A 25,322-nucleotide genomic window follows, 5' to 3' on the forward strand; every position below is an offset into this window, starting at 1 on the left:
ATTTATATAAAAATATTGCGGCTACACCACTTCATCAAAGGTGTGATCTTTGGCAAAAATTGAATTCCCTCGCATCTTCGGGCATGTCAAGATTGCATTAAACTTAGAATCATATTTTTAAAACTCCTGACACATTTCTACTTCACAATTGTGCTTTTAAAGTACACATTGTAGTTTTCACATGTAAAAATGTGGGGCAACAGTCTGCGCTTCTCTTGCAGACAGAAAATGGAAACATTCTGTTTTGTGCTACACTGCATGCAGAATTAAATAAAATGTAGTGCCTACTTGGAAGTGCAAAATGATTCCGGCACAGTCTAAAACATGCACTGGCACAGTTGATCAATACATGACACATCCCCATTGTTAAGACGGATTTCTGAACTCTGTCCTGGTGGCGCAGAAGTTCAGAAGGCCAACCTAATTACTTGGAACAGGGTAACCTCTGGACGAGCCAGACCAATCAAGGTAGCGATCGCGGCGGTCAAGACTAGGTCTCAAGAGGGGTGAGGGTGACTGAAAGCCCGCAATGAGCACACAAAGCAAGAGCGCTAACAAACTACTCCAAACAGTTGTTATATCAAAAATAGATACACATTTATTTTAAGGCCTTTAAAATAATGACCGTAGCGAGAAAATCACAATATCACAATATTAAACCAACACATACCATATCAACACAATATATATACAAATACACAGTCGCAAGCGTTTAAAGCACGAAATATGTAGTCCACCTGCCAGGGAAGGAAAACAGGCAGTGCGATAATGCTTTCGACTCAGTTCGCCTTCATAGGCACCTAACTAGATGGAAGTCCGAGCCCTACGAAGAGTGGAGCCTTGTGCTCAAAGTACCTGCCACGCCGGTGCCAACGGGCCAAAGGGGAAGCTCTTCGGAGGAAGTCAGGCAGTTCGGGTTAGTGCACAGCAGAAGGAGAACAGGTTCCGCAACTCAAGCGCAGCCTCCACAGCGGGCAGAAGCAGAGCGCGAGCGCGGCAAAAGGGTGCTGTTTTTACACAACAGTGAAAAGCAATGGGATACTGCAGGAGGGCGACCAGATCCTAGATATACTACTCACCGGTCCCCGAAGCAAGCAGACCCAGGCTTCTCCACGATAGTTTCAGCAGCTGGCAGGTTCAGAAGAGCAGGGAACGCTTTGTAGTCGTGTAGAGCAAAAAGACGTCCCAATCGACGAAACCGGCACAGTTTTGTTGCCGCACAGGACAACGGAGCGGCCGTGTGTATTCCAGCCAAATGAACCCTCCTCCCTTCAGACCTGGGGACGCCAAGCGTACGAAGCGTGGGAGAGGGACAAGGACTCGCAATACAACACAACCTGGCGGCGGTTGCAGAGCCAAACTCCTTTGTAAGCTGGTCAGTCAACTGGATGGCCCAGAGACGCTTCCGAAGGCTTACTTGGCAGGAGATGGTTGAAGATGCCGGGAATAGCTGTTCCTGCTATTCCAAAGGTCGAAGCACCAGTACAGGCCTTCTGGTTCGATCAAAGGAGGACAGGGGCTCTCCGGACGACAGCAGTGCAAAGGAGGATTCCTTCAGCGGGTCACCAGCGATTCCTCGGTCCAGCCTCGTAGTTGCAGGATACTTGGCTCCTGTATTCCTTCGTTCATGAGAACTCAGGAGATCGACATGGTAGTGGTGTTTCCAGCCCCCTCTTATCCACGGTTCCCTTCGCGCCAAAACGGAGGGGAGCCAATGGGAGATCCGCTCATCAAAACACATACCATACGTGGACCAATCACGGACCACGGTGGTCCCAGGCATTCACACCACCCTAGACTCTCTGGCACCCAGGATGTGTATTGGGACCAGACATCCCAGCCCACACTCTGGAGGCACACAAACGACATGTAGAAGCCCGCGAAAGCAACCACGTTTCGCGGGAAAGTACATGCCCAAATAAGGAAGGCCCCGGGTCGCCGGACCTGGGGAAGGTGAAGGGAGCAAGACGGTCAGTGGACAAGACAAAGGAGCCTCGCGGCCTGGCCATTTTGGGAGCCAGGCCACCATTTTGGGTTCAGTGCAAAAACGTGCTCAGAACGCCAAAAGGAGCTCAAAATAAACAATACGATCGCTGCCACCATTCGAGTCCCTGAATGACTTGCACCGATCAAATACCATCCTAAAAGAGTATCTAGGGCCTGTAGAAGGCTAGAGACCCAAGAGAGCTGTAACTTAGCTTACAGTGCCCTCTTGTGTCGTGTTGCACTAAAGCTGCTACACGATAAAAGAAACTACGGGAAACCACGTTCCCCGGTACTGACTGTCTTAAGGGCATGTCAGTTTCCCCGTAAGAAAGGAGCGAAAGCCCAGAGAAGTGCGGCAGAAGGCTGTACTTCTCTGGCAAAGTCAAGAGCAAGGTTAAAAACAATAGCAAAAAGTTTAGGGGTTGCCACATGGAAGGAAAATTCCCTACAATTACGAAATCTTTCCTAACACTCGCCCCTCCCAGACTATGGACAGGGGGAACTAATCCACCCCTGGATGAGTCTCTTGTTCAGGTCGGTTAAACATTCTGGACAACCCATCAGCATTGCTATGTTGGACACCTGGCCTATGCTCAATAGTGAAGTCGAAGCCTTGAAGACTTATGGACCACCTAAGCAACTTTGGATTCTCCCCCTTCATGTTCATTAGCCACTTTAACGGTTTATGGTCAGTCTGCACAGTGAAGTGGGTCCCATAGAGGTAGGGCCTCAGCTTCCTTAGGGCCCACACAACAGAGAAACATTCTTTCTCTACCGTGGACCACCTGAGCTCTCTGTCCTTAAGCTGGCGACTAATAAAACCAATAGGGTGTTCCTTACCCTTCTCATCTACTTGTGATAGTACAGCTCCTATCCCAGTGTCAGAGGCATCCGTCTGCACGATAAAAGGTCTTTGATAATCAGGGGCCCTGAGCACAGGGGCCTGGCACAAGGAGTCTTTCAAGCCATTGAAGGCCTTCTCACACTCGTCGGTCCAAGTTACCTTCTTGGGTTTCTTCGGAGTTGTGAGGGCAGTCAGAGGAGCAGCTATGGTGCCATAGTCTGCCACAAAATTGCGATAATACCCCGTGAGTCCTAAGAAGGCTCTCACTTGGGTTTGCGTAGTGGGGGTAGGCCAGTCTTGTACTGCTTGTACTTTACTGGGTAGAGGCTGTATCCTCCCTCCACCTACTTCATGTCCAAGGTAAACCACTGAGCCTTGTCCAATCTGGCATTTACTAGCCTTTATGGTCAAGTGGGCTTTCTGAAGAGCCTGGAGCACAATCCCGAGGTGTTTCACATGGTCTTCCCAGGTTGCACTGAAAACTGCTATATCGTCCAGATATGCAAGACAGAATTCGTCCAACCCATTCAACACATGATTCACAAGCCTCTGGAAAGTGGCAGGTGCATTCTTCAACCCGAACGGCATTACCCGGAATTGGTAAAGGCCGTCTGGTGTAGAAAATGCTGTCTTCTCCCTGGCATGTTCTGCTAACGCTATTTGCCAATAGCCAGCAGTGAGGTCAAACGTGCTGAGGTACTTGGAGGCACCCAAAGTATCCACCAGCTCATCTGTTCGAGGCAAGGGGTGGGCATCTGTCTTGGTGACAGCATTCAGAGCCCTGTAATCCACGCAGAACCTCAACTCAGAAGTGCCTGCCTTTGGAACCAGAACCACAGGACTGGACCAAGGACTACTAGAGGGTTCAATCACCCCAAGGTCTAACATTTTGTTGACCTCGGTCTTAATATAAGACCGTACTTTATCCGACATCCTGTATCCCCTACTTTTGGTAGGTACACTGTCTCCTGTGTCAATGTTATGTTTGCACCAAGGTGTCAAACCAGGGGACTGTGAAAACAGGGGGGAAAATTGCCTAAGCAAACTTTTCACCTCAGCCTGCTGATCAGAAGTCAGGTGAGGGGCCACTCGGACACCCTCAACGGAGCTATCTGAAGGACCGCTCTGGAACAGGTCGGGGAGAGGTTCAGACTCCTCTTCCTCAACGTCAGATGCCAGTAGCAGTGCTGCGATTTCGACTCTTGGGACGAAAGCCTTCAGCCTATTCACGTGGAACACTTTTGGAGCCTGTCCAGGCCTTCCAAGGTCCACTAAATAGTTTACCTCACCCAGGGGCTCCACCACTGTGTAAGGGCCTGACCATTTGTCCTGTAAAGCGCGAGGCCTTATTGGATTCATGATCAGGACTTGCTGACCAGGTGTAAAGTTGATGAGGGAAGCTTTCTGGTCGTACCAATGTTTCACCAGCGCTTGCCCTGCCTTCAATTTATCACTAGCCAAGCCCATCAGAAGTACCATCCGTTTTCTGAGCCCTAGCACATAGTCAACTACATTGGTAGTAACAGGGGGAGTGGGCATCTCCCATCCCTCCTTGACAATGGCTAAGGGTCCCCGTACGGGATGACCGAACAGAAGTTCGATGGGGCTGAAGCCAACACCCTCCTGTGGTACCTCTCGGTAGGCAAACAGCAAGCATGGTAAAAGAAGATCCCATTTTCTTCTCTGGGGCTCCTCCAGAGCCCCAATCATGCTCTTTAACGTTCTGTTGAAACGTTCCACCAGACCATTGGTCTGGGGGTGGTATGCAGAAGAGAACTTGTAGGTGACCCCACATTCTTTCCACATAGCCTGCATATACTTCGACATAAAGTTGCTGCCACGATCTGACACAACTTCTTTAGGGAAGCCAACCCTAGTAAATATGCCGAGTAAAGCTTTTGCAACTGACTTGGCAGTTACAGTTTTCAATGGGATGGCCTCAGGATACCTGGTTGCATGGTCGACCAGCACCAGGATAAACCTATTGCCCGAGGATGTTTGCGGGTCAAGGGGACCGACGATGTCGATCCCTACCCTTTCAAATGGTACCCCCACAACTGGGAGCGGTACCAACGGAGCTTGGATTGTCGCGCCAACCTTACCAGACGACTGGCAGGAGGCGCAACTCCTGCAGTGACTTTCTACTTGCACCCCCATCTTGGGCCAGTAGAAGTGCATGGATAACCTTTGCTTGGTCCACTTCATACCAAGGTGACCAGCAAGGGGAACTTCATGCGCCAACTGCAGGAGGAAGGGTCTAACAGCAAGGGGAACCACCAACCTCCTATGGTCTCCTTCTGTAGACTCTGTGGGCTCACTATACAGGAGTCCACCTTCCCAATAAATCCTATGCTTCCCAGGAGGTTCACCCTCAAGCTGGGAGCAGGCCTGTCTCCTTAGGCCTTCCAGAGATGGGCACTCACGTTGGCCTTTACTGAATTCGTCCCTATCAGGACCTCCTTCAACTAACAAGTCTTTTAGTTCCGGATGGTCGTTGGGGTCGAATACTTCAGGCATCGCCACCTCCTCGTCAGGCTCGGGCGATTGACCAACTTCCTCCACCGCAGTGGTAGGCGAGCTCGGGGGAATATTCTCTTTCCCCCGTCTTGACTTGTAGACTCCTTTCGCCTTGGGGTTCCCCTTTGGCTGGGGCGGCGTATTGGACTTGGCCAATGCTGCCCGTGCTTGAGACCGTGTGTAGGGTCGTTCGGCAGTGTCTCCTACGAGCCCTAAAGCTCTGAGATCATTACCTAATAAGACCTTTCCCGGGACGTTTCTCTGAATGCTCACTGGAATCCTGACAGCTGTACCATTTAAAGTTAGATTAACAGGGATCACGGGAAACATACGGAGGGGGCCGTCAGCCAACTTAGTGGGCATCAGAGTAGCTCTGGCAACTTCCTCTGAGTCTACCAAGGTAGAATCCACTACAGTTCGACTGCACCCACTATCCCTAAGAGCTGGAGTATCCACTCCATTGATCAGCACACTGTCTTTAAAGTAGTGCTTGGTATTATCCGGAATCCTAGCATACGCCTCTGCGACTTTAGGCTCCCAGGAACCCAGGGACACTAAAACTACCTCGGCCTCTATTCCGCTGGGAAATGAGTCCGAGGAGAAGGATGCTCCTGTAATCTCTTCTTCCTCGTAGGAGGAGAAGGCCAGATTAGCGGAGTGGACCCCCAAAGGTCTAACCTTACAACGGGGATCCCCCTTCACATGGTCAGTTGCTCCACAAGAAAAACAAGCCCCAGTGGGTCTGTTTACGTAGGGAGGCTTATTGTAACCAGAGTTCTGTTTCGGAGGCGCACCTCCACTACCCTGTGAGTTCTCTTGTGTCTTACCCTTGTTTTTCTTTTTGTGGCCCTTTTGGGAAGAAGATTTAGCAGATTCCCCACCCTCCATATCTTTGGACTTTTTCCCCTCCTCCTGCTTACCAGGATGAGTTTTGTCCTTATGGGACACTCGATGTGACACCCATAAGTCTGCTGCAATGGCCAGCTTCTTAGGATCTATCTCCTTCGAATCGGCCAAATGCTGCTTAAGCTCCGGGGAAGAAGAAGCAAAAATGTGTTCCAGCATGACAAGATTTATCATGCCGTCGAAGGTAGAAACCTTATAGCCTTCGACCCAGCCAGTTAAGTTTTTCAAAGATTCAGCGACATAAGATACCCAAGTACCACCTTCCTTTTTCTTATACTCTCGAAAACGCTTTAAATATTGGGCCGGAGTCTTCCCAAACTTTAAAATGAGAGTCTGCTTTAACATTGCGAAATCAGCCCGCTCAGCCTTCGACATTTCCATAATGGCACTACAGCCAGAATGGGGCAGTCTACTGAGCAACCACGCAATCTTATCAGCATTGTCAACTTCCTGGACCTCGCATGCATACTCAAACGCATTCAGCCAGTCCATAATGTCATTCCTCTCTTCATACACACTGAGCAGATCTTTTGGAAACCGTGGATGAGAGGAGGCCCCAGACCCATGTCCAGGACCCTTGGATCCATTTGCAACCTGAAGCTTGGCCAGTTCCAACTGGTGATCCCTGTCTTTTTGTTTTTCTGCCTGTTCGATTTTTAGTTTGGCTATGCTGAATTCAAGCTCCTGCTGCCTAAACCGCAGCTCTTGCTTCTTGAATCCAAGCATAGCCTCCCCATCAGCACTGGCAGAGGAAACATTAGACAGCTCGTCCTCCCTGTCCTCGTGGTCGCGGTGGAAAAGTGCGGCGGCAGAACCGTCGGTTCTACCAGTGAGAGCAGCCCCACCACCTTCCGCACTGTCCTCAGAAGTAATAGCGTCAAGCTGCGCTTCTTGCCACGCCACGATTCTTTGGATCATTTCCAATTTCGTGCCTTGAGAGGAAACACCTCTCTCCGCACACATCTTTTTCAGCGTTTCTGATTTGGAAGCATTTAAAGTTAACAACGTACTTGTTTCCATACTGTTTGATAGGACTATGGCCTTTTTACAGTTATACTATAACAATTCACTACGTGTACTGTTTGGAATAACCTGAAATGCCTTAGTTCGAGCGCAACACTGGATACCTTCAGTCGTATCCCACCGCTGTACACCAATTTGTTAAGACGGATTTCTGAACTCTGTCCTGGTGGCGCAGAAGTTCAGAAGGCCAACCTAATTACTTGGAACAGGGTAACCTCTGGACGAGCCAGACCAATCAAGGTAGCGATCGCGGCGGTCAAGACTAGGTCTCAAGAGGGGTGAGGGTGACTGAAAGCCCGCAATGAGCACACAAAGCAAGAGCGCTAACAAACTACTCCAAACAGTTGTTATATCAAAAATAGATACACATTTATTTTAAGGCCTTTAAAATAATGACCGTAGCGAGAAAATCACAATATCACAATATTAAACCAACACATACCATATCAACACAATATATATACAAATACACAGTCGCAAGCGTTTAAAGCACGAAATATGTAGTCCACCTGCCAGGGAAGGAAAACAGGCAGTGCGATAATGCTTTCGACTCAGTTCGCCTTCATAGGCACCTAACTAGATGGAAGTCCGAGCCCTACGAAGAGTGGAGCCTTGTGCTCAAAGTACCTGCCACGCCGGTGCCAACGGGCCAAAGGGGAAGCTCTTCGGAGGAAGTCAGGCAGTTCGGGTTAGTGCACAGCAGAAGGAGAACAGGTTCCGCAACTCAAGCGCAGCCTCCACAGCGGGCAGAAGCAGAGCGCGAGCGCGGCAAAAGGGTGCTGTTTTTACACGACAGTGAAAAGCAATGGGATACTGCAGGAGGGCGACCAGATCCTAGATATACTACTCACTGGTCCCCGAAGCAAGCAGACCCAGGCTTCTCCACGATAGTTTCAGCAGCTGGCAGGTTCAGAAGAGCAGGGAACGCTTTGTAGTCGTGTAGAGCAAAAAGACGTCCCAATCGACGAAACCGGCACAGTTTTGTTGCCGCACAGGACAACGGAGCGGCCGTGTGTATTCCAGCCAAATGAACCCTCCTCCCTTCAGACCTGGGGACGCCAAGCGTACGAAGCGTGGGAGAGGGACAAGGACTCGCAATACAACACAACCTGGCGGCGGTTGCAGAGCCAAACTCCTTTGTAAGCTGGTCAGTCAACTGGATGGCCCAGAGACGCTTCCGAAGGCTTACTTGGCAGGAGATGGTTGAAGATGCCGGGAATAGCTGTTCCTGCTATTCCAAAGGTCGAAGCACCAGTACAGGCCTTCTGGTTCGATCAAAGGAGGACAGGGGCTCTCCGGACGACAGCAGTGCAAAGGAGGATTCCTTCAGCGGGTCACCAGCGATTCCTCGGTCCAGCCTCGTAGTTGCAGGATACTTGGCTCCTGTATTCCTTCGTTCATGAGAACTCAGGAGATCGACATGGTAGTGGTGTTTCCAGCCCCCTCTTATCCACGGTTCCCTTCGCGCCAAAACGGAGGGGAGCCAATGGGAGATCCGCTCATCAAAACACATACCATACGTGGACCAATCACGGACCACGGTGGTCCCAGGCATTCACACCACCCTAGACTCTCTGGCACCCAGGATGTGTATTGGGACCAGACATCCCAGCCCACACTCTGGAGGCACACAAACGACATGTAGAAGCCCGCGAAAGCAACCACGTTTCGCGGGTAAGTACATGCTCAAATAAGGAAGGCCCCGGGTCGCCGGACCAGGGGAAGGTGAAGGGAGCAAGACGGTCAGTGGACAAGACAAAGGAGCCTCGCGGCCTGGCCATTTTGGGAGCCAGGCCACCATTTTGGGTTCAGTGCAAAAACGTGCTCAGAACGCCAAAAGGAGCTCAAAATAAACAATACGATCGCTGCCACCATTCGAGTCCCTGAATGACTTGCACCGATCAAATACCATCCTAAAAGAGTATCTAGGGCCTGTAGAAGGCTAGAGACCCAAGAGAGCTGTAACTTAGCTTACAGTGCCCTCTTGTGTCGTGTTGCACTAAAGCTGCGACACGATAAAAGAAACTACGGGAAACCACGTTCCCCGGTACTGACTGTCTTAAGGGCATGTCAGTTTCCCCGTAAGAAAGGAGCGAAAGCCCAGAGAAGTGCGGCAGAAGGCTGTACTTCTCTGGCAAAGTCAAGAGCAAGGTTAAAAACAATAGCAAAAAGTTTAGGGGTTGCCACATGGAAGGAAAATTCCCTACAATTACGAAATCTTTCCTAACACCCATACATATCAAGTAAGATGTAGCACCCTGACAACCATTAAAAATGTCTCAACTCTAGTACTTTGTACCAATACATCTTGGCTATAGCATTTGCCTGACGTGTGATATTTGGTGCATATTGTTACAACTATGTTGAATATTTTACACACTGCAAATATCTTATCAGAGCTGTGAAACTAAAACAAGGCATTGGCCCTCATTACGACCCTGGCGGTAAGGGGTTTACGCCAGCGTTAGCTGCGCCGACCCCTTACCGCCAACTACGAGTTCCCATAGCGCCATGGTCATTTTTCCGCCCGCTTTTTGCGGGCGTAAAAATCCATGGCGCTATGGGACCTCGGTGTTAATTACGCCACCGTAGTGTACGGTGGCGTAATTAACACCTTCCCCACTCCCATTGAGCCCTATGGGGCCGAAATGGGACTGGGGAAGGGTAAATGGGTCAATGGGGACTTACCGCCCCGCCGACCTCGGAATGGGGCGGTAAGTCCGCCATCCGCCATGGCGTAAAGGGACTTTGCGCCATGGCGGAAAAGTCCGCCGATGGCGGAAAAAATCCGCCAGGGTCGTAATGAGGGCCATTGTCTGTGTGCAAATATGTTGCATCACACAATGACAAGTAGCCCAAAAGTGCAGTCAGGGTTTATTTAATGTTTAATTTAATGCTTGGAATGGCAATAAGTGCTGCGGATTCCAAGCTTTCATATTGAAGTGTCAGAATGGTTGTGTTGCAGCGCTATAAACACTAAACACTTACAAAACCCTGTACACATTTTCAACTTCTTCCAAAGCATTGTAGTCAAAATCTCAAAACAGTTCTAGAACATAAGCTCTGTGTCCATGTGTTATCTCACACACACACAGAAATAGAGTCCGACACTACCACCATTTATGCGCTATCCTAGCCACATTGCAAAACCACAGAGCATTCTAAGCAAACTATACATTTGCAAACATGTCATTAAAAGCACATAGCTGTTTAGTTTAAAAATGCACAGCCTGTCTCAAAAAGGGACTGCCTCAGAAAGGGCCCGCCTCATGACCTGTCTCAAAAAGGCCTGCCTATCGATAAATACAGTTAAAAAAGCCTTATCAAGCTTGAATAAAACCACATAAATTGTAAAAACCACAAAAACAATGCATTAAAGTATTGAAATAACCCCAAACTCACCTTTTTGCTGTTGTTGAAATAAAACTCTGAATAAACAGCAGGGCCAGATCCCAATCCTCAGACTTTGCTGGAGTTCTCCCAGAGTTTACAGATACACAATCAAATCCAGCCTAGAAGCATGGCACCCCAGGCAGAGCTGCAATCACCTCTTCCAAGTCAATTAGTTGTCACTGTAGGGGATCATCAGGCAGGCGTTCTGACACTGGGGTTGACACTATCCCTGCTGCAGTCAGAGATCCCCTTTTAAAGGGTTGAAAGCTCAATGTTGTTTAATTATCAACAATGCTTAGATTTATGTATTTCTGTTTAGTTTTCAGAAATAGATTTCTTATCAACAGAAGCAGAGCATTCTTGTTCATGCATACTTCTTCCTATGTGTTATAACAACATCTAAAAATAATGTTACCCCTATAGAAGCTTCCTGGGACCAATGCAATTTTTCTTATCAAGAGAAGCAGAGCATGGCTTTTTCTGCATACTCGGCAAAATAAGCGCAGCGTGCAGCTGCTTCCTGTGCCGACCTTCAGTCATAAGTTAAAAATGGCCTTGCTAACGGCCATTAGTTTTGGTTGGTAAACATTGTTCATGTGTATTTACATGGACAGTTTGTTTATACAGCTGGCACAAACACCCTGTATTCCAGTGCTCGAAATATAAACCCCATCTGTGCTTTCTGTTGATATGGCTAGAAAACCTCTCTTTGATTCACCACATTCCTAGGATTCCCCAGACCTTGTTGTGATATAAAACCCCTGCAGTGTTGATTCACAGCTCTTTGGTGGGTCGCAGCGGGACACATGTATGCCACGCATAGATGCAGTAGACCCCTTAGAAACAATAGTTTGACTTTTGTACGGGCTCTGTGAAGCACACTTTACTTATAAAGTAAACAGTTTTTTCTTATTTACACTCTGTATCAAAGCCAGTTCATGGAGGATTGGTGTACATTTTTATATCAAAATTGTATTAAAAACCATTTTCTATCAACATTTCAGGTATGTTTATATAAAAAATATAAAAGGATATTGTGCATCAAAACATGTTTTTTTATATACATTCTATATCGGAAAATATGATTTTTAATGTTAATTTTTATATACATTTCTATATTGAAGAATTTGATTCTTTATATTATTTTAAATAAAATTCCATGTCAAAAATATGATTTTAAATATTGATTTTTATATAAATGTATATAGCAACAATATGTTTTAGATGTTTATATGCATGTTTATATTGGTAAGATATCAAAATTGCTTGATAGTATTTTCTGCTTCCTATAAAGTTTATATAAAAATAGTTGGGGTGCAATAAAATTGCTATAAAATTTTTTGGGGCTTATCAATTTGATATAAATGTATATCCGATTCTTATCACCCCGGGGCGGAACACCTCTGTGACTTTATCACTGCATCACTCTGCAAAACCCTAGATTTACAGTCCCTGTCTTCAGAACTTACTTCGTTCTCGGTGGCCGTTCAAGCAACTTTGGCGGGCACCACCTCTAGTTGCTCCCAACTATATATAGACTTTACATAAAATGTATATTCACTTTATATCAAAACTGATATACATTAGAAAACACTTTATAGCCAATATACATTTGAAATGTAATCGATATCAAACATGTCTTATATCCTTTTTTATATCAAAGTTATATTAAGTTTATATCAAAGCACATCAAAAGGGAGAGGGACTAAGACCAGAAACAGGGGGCATGACCACCGGTCAATATTTAACATTGTGCAAAAGGGGGCGCCCTTCTACTATTCATATAGATCCCTGAGCCGTTGGAGTGGGGACCACAAAAATGCTGGAACCCTTGCTCCATTCCTTGCAATATATCTGAACAAGCAAGTTAGAAGGAGTTTTTTTACAGTTTTGTTGGAACCTTATATCAACCAAGGAAGTTCTAGTAAGATATGGGTTATTGACGCCAGAGCAAGCATTGTGTCATTTTTGTCACGAAGAGCAGCACATGGAAACGTTGAAACAACTTATTATATTCTGCGGAGCAAGGCAAAAGAATTATTTACTTTGGGACATTTTTAAATCTGTTTGTCTTGTGTGACAATGAGACTGTTTGGCAATGTTGTTTGTCCGGTAGGACTACCTCTACAGGATTAGCAGTGACTGGCTTTTTGGAATCTCTGCAGCTGGACGCTCCAGCAGATGTGCAATGCACTTTAATTATGTAGTTTACTGTGTATAAATTGTGACTTTGCATATTTTTACATATTGATGAATTTTGCTGTGTATTAACTGTTTTTTTATTCCTAAATTACTTATATCACGTTCTGTGCTCGGAAGGATTTGGGATTTCCTGCAGTCGTGCTTTTTTTTGTCTGTACATATAGCACTTTAGTTACTGTAGCGTTTAACCTGATTCCAATATTAGTATTGTTTACTTTCATGTGTGGAGGAATTTTTTTATGTATTGATTCCAATGTTTTCAAATGAATTTTTATGTATTTTAATAATTCTGTAAGTTGTTAAAAAGTTTTGTTTAACCAATTAACAATACATAAAAAAAGAAAGCAAGACATGATTTACTACTGCTTAGCCTTTCAATAGGAGCACAAGTGAAGTGATTAACTTAAACAAGCCAATCAAGGAATATGAAGGGCAGGCTTTAACTGCAAAAGTGGAACTGGTTTTAAAAATAAGATTAGTGTAACCCAGTTCCTGATAGTTCATGCTTACTTCGAATCCCCTCTGCACTATAACGAGCCTTGAAGTGTATTTGCTAAATATTGGCCTGACAGGACCTTGACTTTTTGACGCAGCAGTGTACGTTCGGATGCCGAAGGGTGTAATGCTTTTGCTAAATAGCCAAAGTAAGCAACGTAGCGAGTCCAAAAAACGGGTCTGGAAGGAACAGTGAAAACAGAGGAAGCCGGCTCCAGACTTGACCCCAGGCAGCCGATAAACACGGTTCCTGCAGGCATCTGATAACGGGGCATGTTTCCGTATGAAGGAGCCAAGCCTTGGCAAACAAGGCAACCGATAGGCGTCTGGAAATGTTTTGTGACATACTACTAGAACATTTATTTTAAAAACACTCGGTTACACAAGCTTGCGGCCCCACCAAATATCTGCAGCCGGCTTTCCACCCGTCCACCTTCATCGTTCTTAGAATGCTGCTGCCCCTCAAAACTTTCTGTTACTGACTGCACAGGACTTAATTTGCTTTGGTGTTTTCTGTAGCGTAAATATGCTGCTTCTCGGCGCTAGGAGACACAGAAGGATGCTGCACTGCCACAAAAAGGCAGGGAGGGGGCAGGCTATTTATTCTGCACGCATCATCCCAGGTGAAAGTCGCTCTTCTGAGCCTAATAATATCTACGTCTTTATGGTGTATTCGCATTTAGGATTTACGATTTAGCAAGAATCGGATATTTGAATCGGTGCGTATTGGTCGTCTGGAAAATAGCCAGTGACTCCTGTGTATAATTAATGCATCTCCCACCGAGAATTCCTTAGTAGTGACAACCCACGCTAAAATAACCGCATGGGCCCAATTAGAAGAAGCATTGTAGGCAGCAAGTTGTGTTACTTTGTTTTGAGGAAGCATGCGACCCAATTCAAAATCAGGACGGGGGGGTTGAATACAACAGATTTTCCCTCTGAAATGAAAGTACTTCAGAGAGAAAGCTTTAACTTCCTGGTCTAGTCCCACTGGGTCAGAGGTCAGTTCTACAAAATGTCCTTCCAGGGTAAAGTCCTCTGCCGTGACCGACAAAGACCTAATAGGTTTGTCGCAATGCCACATCCTTTCAGAGGCCCATTTCATGTAGCCAGCTGTGGCACATGGCACTTGAACTGCACATACTTTCGGATTGTTGGGGGTCTGCCAGTTCCTTCGGACTAACGAGCTTCCTCTACAACAGTAACTGAAGAAAAAAAGTGATTGGTAGTTCCATAATAAACCACTTGCTTGTGCTCATGTTCAGACTCAGAGCCTAAGAACAAGAGCGCTGCTTTTGTTTTGAAAATGGGGGATTACCCAGCCCACAGTCCAGAACATGCTTCTGCTTGTGCTCATGTTCAGACTCAGAGCCTAAGAACAAGAGCGCTGCTTTTGTTTTGAAAATGGGGGATTACCCAGCCCACAGTCCAGAACATGCTTCTAGTGCCCGAGGAAGTGGACTTGAGCTTTTATAGAGTATTCGCAAACGTTACCACTCGAGATTATCTGCGCATGCGTGGAGCCTCATCAAGCTGGGGTTAAGTGAATCTTTCTGAGTTCCATTTGCACCTTTGTCCTTTCCCCAGTAGTAGGGGTTCGACAATGTCACATTCGTTATGACCACTGGGGGACATTGCAATAAGTTACATCCAATTACTGATGACCTCACAGAAGTAACTTCCTGCAGCCTTTCACCCTAAACACATAATCAGTGTAAAATGAATGAATGACATTGAAATCAGATAGAAGAAGTGCTGGCTATGTTATGTTAAGTTAAAGGATATTTATACTGCGCACTGTCACCACCGGAGTGGTCCCCTGGCGCTCTGGCGGATATGAAAAGCAAGAGGGTAGGGTTGGTTAGTAGGACCGAGCGGGAGAAAAGAGCAAGAGAGCTGTGATGTTCTGTTAGCAGCGTCAGTTCGGTGTGCTGTTGTGCGAGGCTATGTGTGGTTTATTTTGTTGTTGTGGTGTAGTGAAGTACGTGCAGTTTGATGTGCTTTAGAGCTATGGTTGTGTTTAGTTTAGAGTTTGAGAGGTGTACGCAGAAGGGTGAGTTTTTTTATTAGTAGGGTTGGTTAGTGGCATCACTATCTAGATGTAGCGCACGCTAATCTTCACAGTTCTGTCTGGGTGTGATGCAGGCTAATATTCACAAATCTGTCTAGATGTGATGCGGCTAATTTTTACACTTAAACTGATGGTTTACAAAGCAATCAGTCTAAATGCAAGGTATGGCTAGTTAAACACAGTAAAGCTAAAATGCAAGATATGGCTAACTAGCTACAGTCAGGCTAAATGTGTAGAGAGGGAGGGTAGAGAATAGAGAGAGAGTGGCCCAATATGGGGGCACTACAGTGAATACAGTAGTACTTAAAATTGATGATTTATAAAGCAAACAGACTAAATGCGAGATATGTGCAACAAACTACAGGCTCTTAGATAATGTAATAAGATGATAAGATGGGTCAGACAGTCTAGTCGGGAGTAGTAATTTCTGTACACCCTGTCCAGACCTCGCCTACCTTGTCAGTCGCTGTGGTTTGACGGCTGCAGGCTCCACACTCTTCAACTTGAGCCAACTTGGTCTGGAGCTGCTTCTGCAGGAGCTGCCCTTTGCTTTGGGCCCTTAGCCAGGGGTGGCTGAAACGGGCAGTGGGGCTGCCCATATGGGTTTACCTAAGAATGGCAGCAGGCCAATCAGGGTTAGGGCGAGGATGAGAGGAGGGAGGTGGGGTGGAACAGGCAGGGGAAAGGGAAGAAAGGCTCCGAAGCCAGGATGCCTGCAAGTTTATCTGCAGTACAGCCAGGAAGGCAAGGAGAAATGGCTGCCAGGAACAGAGATAAAGAGACATGGGAACACACAGGGTCTCAGCTGTGGCCCTTAGGAGCCCCTTAAATGTCTCCTCTGTCATCAGTTGCAGTACCACACAATGCCTGGCCATACGTTCCTTTGCTGGTTTCTGTGGGAGGAGCAAGGGGCACAAATGCAACTGTATGAAGGGGTGGACTGGGATCAAAATGTGGCCCTAGAAATGTTTTCAAAGTGGCATCAGATAACACCATGCGAGAAAGCCCAACCCTACTAAACAGAGTTTGGACTTTCTCTTTCCAATAAACTTTTAAAAAATGTCTCCACACAGTGAATTTTAAAGCACATTTGCTCTTATATAAGCATGTATATAAGTAGGTAAACATACACAAAAAAGATATAGAAAATGTGTTAAGAGTGAGGAAAACACGCTGGACGATGTATATCTAACCCTTTGCCTCCAAGGGTGTGGGGGATGGGGAGAGATGGGTGTAAAGGGGTTTGGTGACTGGGAGAGAAGGTAAAAGGAGCAGAGAAACAGGATCCCCACATAAAAGGAGCCCACGATGCAGAGGCCCACCGGTAAATCGCCAGAATTTGCTTTAGGCCAGTCCACCACTGACTGTATCACCACCCCTGAACCTGATAGAGGTTCCGAGATCACTCAACGGAAATCCCAGAAGCATAAGACTTTGATAGAGGCAGTGGAAACCCCCTAGAATGTGCTCATGAGTATTTGCACATATCACTCTCATGCTCCCTGCAGCCTTATTCTGGTCCAAATCTAAAATTGTAAAATGTGGCTAGTGGAATATCTCAGATGCCCCCGGCATCTCCCTGTCTGCTTCCTGGGCCTTTGAGTGTAGTTTCTGTGTCTTCATACCAAAGGGGTCTGTTTCTAAACAGCCATATTACTTTTTGGACTAGGGTCTTCAGAGCTTCTAGAGGAACTAACACACGTTAAAGCATATGCCATTACTGCTCAAAATGTACAACACTGCTCCATATGCAGGTACGGCCCCCAACTCTACTAGCATTCTTTATTTAGCTAAGTTCTTTTTTTTTCTAATAGAAGCAACCGGGTGTAGGTTTACAATCTTGAAAAATAGATCCTTGGAAGGTAGCTTGGCAAGTCATTGGATGTGACAGCAGAGAGCTCTCAAAGGTCCAAATGAGATCAAGTCTAACCTGGTCACGCCCCTATCTGGGGGAACGTCTCAGCATCTATGTTGCACCCCTTTTCCATGGACAATATGCTGAAAAATACAATGCACTCCCCACCCCCCTCCAGGTTCCAGTCACCTTCATGTTGACCTCGCAAGACAAAACAAAGTTGACCATTAGCATCCAAGAATAAGTCGTATACAAGAACCCTATTTATCTATGGATTTTCTTTTGGTTTAACATGCACATTTTATTTTAACAAACTGTATACACAAACCCTTTCCAATTTCTACCAAACTATGACATTCATATGCAAAACACAATCTTTTTTTTTTTAAATCCGAATCATCTTAAAGACTCAGAGAGCCCCCATTAATTAAACCTACATGTAGTAGTTGGAAAATCTAAAGTTCTTTTTCCTAAATATCAAGAGTGTACATTCTCAGAGTTTTAAAGAATTTTTAATTTGGATCCTGGCCTGCCTGGATTCAAGTAGCCTGTGCACTGACGTCAAACGCCCACATAGTCACGATACATTTCATCCATCGTGGATTCTTTTATTGCTGAAGAATACAGCCTACATGGAGAAACCGACTTCCACGTGAACGGAAGTCTCTAGTGTTCACATCCCTGGGCTTTAGACATAAATAAAAGACTAGAGCGCATGCTAGAATGAGTGGCAGAATATGTATACAGCTTTACTGAAATTCCATCACAGATGTATGCTTTTTCTTTTCGTTTCAGAAATTGGTCCAGTAACAATTACGACGGATCCCAAGAAATTCCAGTATGAACTCAAGGAACTTTATGTTCAGGTGAGTGTGGTATATTTTTGAGAAATCAAATCAAGGAGTTTTAAGATGGCATATAAATGTATGGGTACAGTTGGCATTGAGACCTGACTGACGAGAAGAAAGTGTGTATTCCTCTGCAGCAGCTTTCTGGCATTGTGCTATGCTGGTCCGGCTCCAGATAAGAATTTGAGGTAAGTCTATTGTACTCCCTATTATAGGGTTCCATGTGTTAATATCCCCACAACCTCGCTCACAAAACCCCCCAAAATTATCCCCCCCAAAAATATCGCCAATGGCCGTTCCAGACAACCATATATACAGCAATATGTTTGCTGTGTATAATATGTAGTGATACCTATTTTAGGAGTTGTGAGTGAAATGATTTTTTAGGGAGTTCAAATGTGGGTCTCATTACTGACGGGAATATTTTTAGGCATGTAAAAATGTACTTGAATTTTAAAACAACTAGGGATTTGTATTGTAATCCTAGCAGTGCTTGGGTGACAACATGACTTCTGCTCTGCAGGAGTACAGGTATGAGTAGTGGATAAACGACCTACCCACACTACTACTAAACCAGCAGTGATCCCAGTCATGAATGTGAAGCAGGAACAGCCCGAAAGTTACACCTCTTTTGCCTCCTTTGATGACGTGGTCCAATGGCAGGCTATACTGTTCAGAAGAGGTGTGAGCTGGTAGAGACTTAACTCAAACAACAATAGTGTAGCGGTACAAATATGAAACAATGTCCAAGCAAGATTCGATAAAAATAGGCCATTTATTTAAACCAACAATGCGCGTAAGTAATTCCAAACACCCACTCCTGTAATGGAAACCTGGAGAATGCAGAGGTTGAGAGCAAAGGGGGCCCTCTGATTACAGACGGGGTGAAGTAATTGATTTGAGCACCAGGTGTCAAATCTTGGAAGACAAAGAGTGGGGTCTTAAAAGTTACTGGTGCACTTTAAGGTGGACCAGGGGTACTACGGCAAGCCAGACTTCCATGTGCCTTTCTCCAAGTGAGCTGGTTTTGAGACAGTAGAGTTGTGCTGTTCCAGTATCTAGTCTGCTTCAAGGTGGCTTTGAGACAGAGCTCACTGTGGATTGATTCAGCATTCAAGCTGAATAGCTCCTAACAGGTCGAGTAAGTGGTTGAGTTGGGTAGAGACGATGCTTCTGTTCAGTTGAGTTGGCACTCGGGAGGCAGCAAGTTGAGTGCTTTCACAGCAGCGAGCCTGCGGTAAAATCACAGTGGCAAAGCACTTCATTGGGTCGAGTTCCCATTGAGTTGGCTCGAAGAAGTATATTAGTGGTTTGAATTTCTTAGACGGCCAAAAGCAGCATTGCACTCCCTGTTGTGGCTCGAAATGAGTAGAGTGTGGTTGAGCTGGACCAAAGATGTCTCGAGGCAGTAAACAGAGTTCTGAGCAGCTTCTATGTTTCTGAGTTGCTGTGATGCCTAGTCCAATACAGAGTCTCCACAGGCAAGGTGCGTCCTTTGATTCACACGGTACGAGATCCTTTTGCTGAATGGTTTTTTTAATTTTTTATGGAATTTGAACTAAAACAACTCCATTTAAAAAACTCATTGAAATATAAAGGGGGTGGATGGGCAAGGGGATAAAAAGGGCTACGGATGAGGTTGGGGTAGGCATACACATTTAGGAAAGCAGGGCTTGGAGGGGAACTCCCTCAGATAAAAAATACAAACAATTAGATGAGAATTTTCAGTGAAGATGCAATCGAAAAAACTCCTGTCGGTAAAAGGACATAGAACCATTCACACATATTCCAGGAGGATTGCTAGGCACCTGCAAGGGTCCCTCACCTCCAGTGAGTAGGATCATGCTTTCAGTGCACAGTCAGCAGAGAGGCCTTGGTCCTCTGCAATTTCACCCCAAATATGGCCTTGAGGAGGGTAGGGAGAAGAGGTTTCTTCGTCCTTAGAGTATTCCGTCTTAATTTCTGTGGTTTATGTCTGTGCTAAACCTCTCCCCTTGGATAGTCTAATTCAACCTTTTACTCTGCCTGCCTACTTCAAAAGGATTCCAATAATCAGCACTCTGGTGTGAGAGGGTCATTGTTCTGTTAGCACTGTAATTGAAGCGCCCATTCCCACGGGACCTCTCGGGGAGGGTTCCTATCTCCTAGAGGAAGGTTTCAACCTTCCTCCGGAGGATCAAAAGTGAAGCATCCTAGGTATAGTGCCAGCCTTGTCACAAATGAGTCACCTAAACAAGCTGACACTAATACGACACCCACATGCATGTGGCTTTATAATCGTGTGATCCCAGTAGCCACTATGTCATAACCAGGCATCGCATATATTTAAATATTTACATGCCACCAGGCTGCTGGGGTGCACAATTCAAATAATTTGAACGAGAGGTGCAGCAATTAAAAAAGCCACACTTACCTTTCTTATTTCATCAGCTGTTCAGTAATGCACATGTAACCTTTGCTACCACTGTCGGCAAGGTGCTAGAAAGTAAGGAGATGGCAACAGCAAAGACACAGCCGGCACAGCGAGTAGAGCGCTCGCTTTGACATCGGTTCAGAGTCTGCTAACGCAGGTTCGAATCCCGGCGGAGCCAAACTCAGCCTTTCAGCAGCGCTCAGATACCTGAGGGTTTGCAGCGCTATATAAATGCCAAATTATTATGTGGGCACTATGTTTTTGGTATGGCACATTATGAAAGGGGGTTTTATTGGGAAGCCTCCCTTTGCGAAACAGGATTACCTGCATCATTTGGTTGCTAAACATCTAATTAATTCAGGCTATCCAGCCCTCACCAGATGATATTCCTAACACTGCATCCAGCCAAAAACGATTGCGCACCATCCTTATAGGGTCTGGATCATCCTCAAGGCAATAACAAGTGCTTTGAGTGTTGCGATCCAAGCTTAGATAATATGTTCATATAGAATTTGTGTAGAGATATGGCCCAACGCAACAAGTTTGGATTCTTTTCAACTGTAGCCCAGTTTCATTCTCTTCCCATCAACCAAATGCTAAGGAAGGCAATGGGCTGAATATCCCCTTCTTGGTTTTGCTGCACCGTCTCTGCTCCATTTCCACCTTCACAGATGCCTGTCTTCCTGCCCACAGTCTGGAACACTAGAAATGAGGCCCTGCACAAACCATCATTTGGGCGCCGAAAAGCTGTTTGGCAGAAAACAGTCCAATTACATTTCTGTGCTATATGCATAGCCTCAGACATGAGGTGGGGCCCCCTGTCAGCAATTATATGGTGGGTGCATTCCGACTAAGAGGATGTTCCCTTCCTCTCTCAAGTCCACCCAACCACAGGCAGTGGAATTCAGCGGGTCTCGGTCACCTTATCTGACTTACTAGAACAATGGCGAGACTGGAAGGAGTGTACTGATTCCTTAATTTCTATCTCAACCTGGGGCCAGTAAAAAGGAAATGACAAACTGTCAGATGTCCCAGTGACCAGCCTTAAATTCAGGAGCCATGCCAACATGAACCTTCTATGGCTTTGAGGAACAACCTACCTATGGCTGCACCCTGCCTCAGAATATTTAGACTCACTGTTTTGTAAACAGGCCAGGGCTCTCACAGTGTGCCTGCTCCCTTGTCTGCTTCCGCAGATCTGCCAGAGTAGGACAGTCCATCGGTTCCTGGCAAAAGTCAACCTGACTTAGGACTCCAGCTGTGGACAGCTGGCTCAGTTCTGGCAGGCTCTTAAGGTCTGAAGCTACCTCCATCACAGGTCCTGGTTCTATGCCAATAGGCATAGCCGAGATCACTGAACCCTGTATTACTGTAGTGTGCATATCAGTGGCCACTGGGCCCTCTCCCACAGAGGCAAGGGCCTCAGGTGACTTCAGATCTGGACTGGGAGCCACTAGTGAGACAGGTCACTTGCATTGTCCAGCAGAAAAATCCCAAGGGCCTAGGGACTCTAGGACGTCTTCCCTTGCTGCTTGCAGATCTCTCACTCTAGGGATTGCTGCGAGTATGTCTGGATCAGGAAGGTCACTACCTAACACGCACCCTATTGAAATTGATTCTTTGATTGCATACACAGTACATGGAGGTTCCCCCTTCCAACTAAGCTCTACCATGCAAAGAGGCATTGGCTGAGGCTATTAAACTCTATGACATTGCTAGCTGGACCATTTCTCTATTGCCCAGGCTACTGCCATTGTCAACAAACCTGTGCAACACTAGCAGCTGCGTCACACAAGGCAGGAGTCCTTTTTCCCATTTCAGAATACATGATCCACAAATATCTGAGTATTGGTGGGAACTGGGGCATCCTCTGGTGACCCGGTACTGTCCTCACTCAAGAGTGACAAGGGAACCTTTGTCCATTCCTCTGCCTATTTGGATTTCTTTTTCTTGGAATCACACACTGGCTATGGTTTGTTCCATAAGACCAGCAGTCATGTTGGCCTGTTTTGGTTTACCCAGGCAGGCCAGATCTCCCTTGTCATGAGTTAAGTCCACACACATAAAACATCTTTATCGAGGGTACGAGTGACTCAGTGCTAGAGCTACCCTCAATCTACTTTTCTGGGGTGGTTGATAAGTCATGCTTCAAGGATTTCCCTCCATGCTTTTGGGGCCTTTCCTATTACACAAACAATAGGGGTGCCCCTATGTGCAAACGTGAGGTGGGGCAAAATTATACTCAATATTTAAACAAAAAAAGGTACCCACGTTTATGACAAATATTACTCTTGCCATTGGTTTAAATTATTTTCAAAGGGGAAGAAAAATATGCTTCAGGAGTCACATAAAAACCAAAGAAACAGGTCTGTGGAGTGTACGCTAAATTTAATATAACAAAAGAGAGTGACATTTTATTTAGATTCTTCAAAAATGCAAATCTTTTTTCAAACATAAATTTGATAACAATATTAAGAAGAGAAAACACATAAAACATAACAGTCACAATATATATATGAATCATAAAAGAACAGGAAACAAACCATCCTTATAAAACAATTGATTGGGTAGCCCTGTAGGAGACAAGTTGCTGCTGCAGAGAAAAAGTCTACCAGGGTGTATTAAAGATTACCCTGGTAGGTTGGTAGAGGGCATCAGGCATAATTGATTAGTATGCATGACTTTTATTATCTGCCTACGTGTAAGAATAATCAAAAAGCAGTTAGCAATGCTGTTCCTTGGCATAACGAACCAGGCATAAAAACAAGTTTCGGCGGGCCAACGTTCGTGGCATCCGTAGTAGAGCCTTCCTCAGGGCCTTTCTTGGAAGAAGAGCGAGCACCTTTGTCCTTACCCACCTTATGTTTACTTTTATCAGACACCTCTTCTTCTGCTTTGTGTGTCCTCGCCTGAGCTTTTGGCTGGAACTGAGTAGTGAAATACCTATCAGCAGCCCCTGCGAGCCCCAATAAGTTCACTGATAGTCTTGCCCGCTAGATTATTATGTAACTCTGCCTTGCTATTCCTTAGGGCATGCTCACAAGCAATTGCATTAAACATTCCTTCAAATGTGCCAACTTTGTTACCAGTGGCCCACCCATTCAAATACTTCTGGGAAAAAAGTGTGAACTCCTCAAAAGTTTGATTCCCCCTTTTTTGAGCTCTCTAAAGCTTCTAAGGTATTGTTAAGGGGTCTTGCAGAACTTCCTGAAGATAGAAGCCTTCATTCTGAAATAAATGGGCCTTTCCTCAGGAGCCAGTTGAATGATGACATTGGTTCCTATCATCAGTAGATGGCACATTAGGGCAGCACCCCACAATCCCTCGTCCTACTCCTGGATCTGTAAGACTTACTCCAGTAGTTCAAACCAAAGAGGGCCTTCCCACCTCGTATGACTGGACTAAGTCCTTGACGATGTGGAGCCTAGACCTCTGTTGGGTGCCACCACAGGAAATACTTCCATCCCCCTGAGAAGATTGCCAGTGAGTCACCTTTTCCTCCTCGAACTCTAACTTAGCCAGATGTAACATTGCCAGATCTCTGTCTCTGCTCCACTAGAGATACTAAATCCCTCTGATCATTCTCCACTGGAGCCATCCTCCCGCCCGATGAAGCCTACGTGTATTTGTTTTTTGCCTCATTTCTAAGGAGTAAAACAAGCAGGTCAGCACTTATCTGGATCCCTCATGCTGTTCATGTAGCAGTGGCACAGTACCCCACAAGACCTTCTATCCGTTCTGCTCATGCGTGTGCATGGATAAGTCTTCTGGTGAACTAGGCCTGGAACGTCCTTCTGGATGAAAGATTCCAATGAATATAGACGGAAGGGAGAGCCTCCTGTGCCCTCCCAGATCAACAAGCTACCTCTTTTTCTTTTGATGCAGCCTTTTATTGGTAGCCTGATTCAGAAATATTGTAGTAATCCTCCTACTGGTTTTTTATCCCTCATAATCAGTCCAAATTATGTTATCTGCCTCCTCCCTTCGACTACTATTTCCAAGAAGACACATAGCTCTGTTGCAGCCCTTTCTACCATCCAAGTTCAAAACATACCCCACATAACTAAGTTTCCATGCTACTTTCCAAACCGTTGTACTATTCCATCTATCCCCATGTAATGAATGCATGCTTAACACAGCTGCATGGCTATTCGAAGGGCAGCAGAGATTCGCCCACCGCACAGTCACCAAACTGCACTGACTTCTCCGGCAAGTCTGCATCACTTTTAATATATCCCACAGTACCTACAAGGGACACGTGGCAAAGCCCCTGCCCTACTGCCCAAGAATCTAACCCTCTCTGTTAGACACTGCAACACCAGAAGGGTTTCTTTGGCAAAACTGGGAGGTATGAAAGGGCAATAAACAAAAGCCCAGAACTAAACAGCAACAGGCGGTGCCCCAAGACTGTGCAACCACATCTCTGTCACCACATCAGACCCATGACATTCCACTTGCAATCCGTAAAAAAGCTTGTGACCCGCCCCTCCAAGAAACACCTACCCTGAAGTTCGTAAAAGTTCTTGTTTGTTTGTCCACTCCCACCCCTTAGTAGACGGTTCTATGTTTTTAGATCGCCAGTTTTCTTTGCAGATATTTTTGCCAAAAGCTATCGGCCGAAAAAAAACGTGATTAAAAAAAATACATATTCGGGGGGTCTCCCCCAAACCTCCTTCCCTATTATATAGTCCCTATTACCCACACCCCCCTACCTCTTATAACCCCTTACCAACCCAACCCCCATATTTTCCGATGCGCTTTTCGGCTAA

General features: G+C 45.9%; 1 protein-coding gene across 2 annotated transcripts in view; it reads left to right on the top strand.

Moving 5' to 3' along the window:
- The window catches only part of HMCN1 (hemicentin 1), a 1,785,366-nt gene that overhangs the window by 126,033 nt on the left and 1,634,011 nt on the right, over positions 1-25,322 (top strand). For both annotated transcript variants that reach the window (XM_069641364.1, XM_069641365.1), the window contains exon 2: positions 18,088-18,158. In XM_069641364.1, coding sequence (XP_069497465.1) covers positions 18,088-18,158 — 71 coding nt within the window. The remainder of the gene's footprint in view (positions 1-18,087; positions 18,159-25,322) is intronic.

This window comes from Ambystoma mexicanum, chromosome 1q (genome assembly GCF_040938575.1).
Source record: "Ambystoma mexicanum isolate Mex_15411 chromosome 1q, UKY_AmexF1_1, whole genome shotgun sequence".
Lineage (NCBI taxonomy): Eukaryota > Metazoa > Chordata > Amphibia > Caudata > Ambystomatidae > Ambystoma > Ambystoma mexicanum.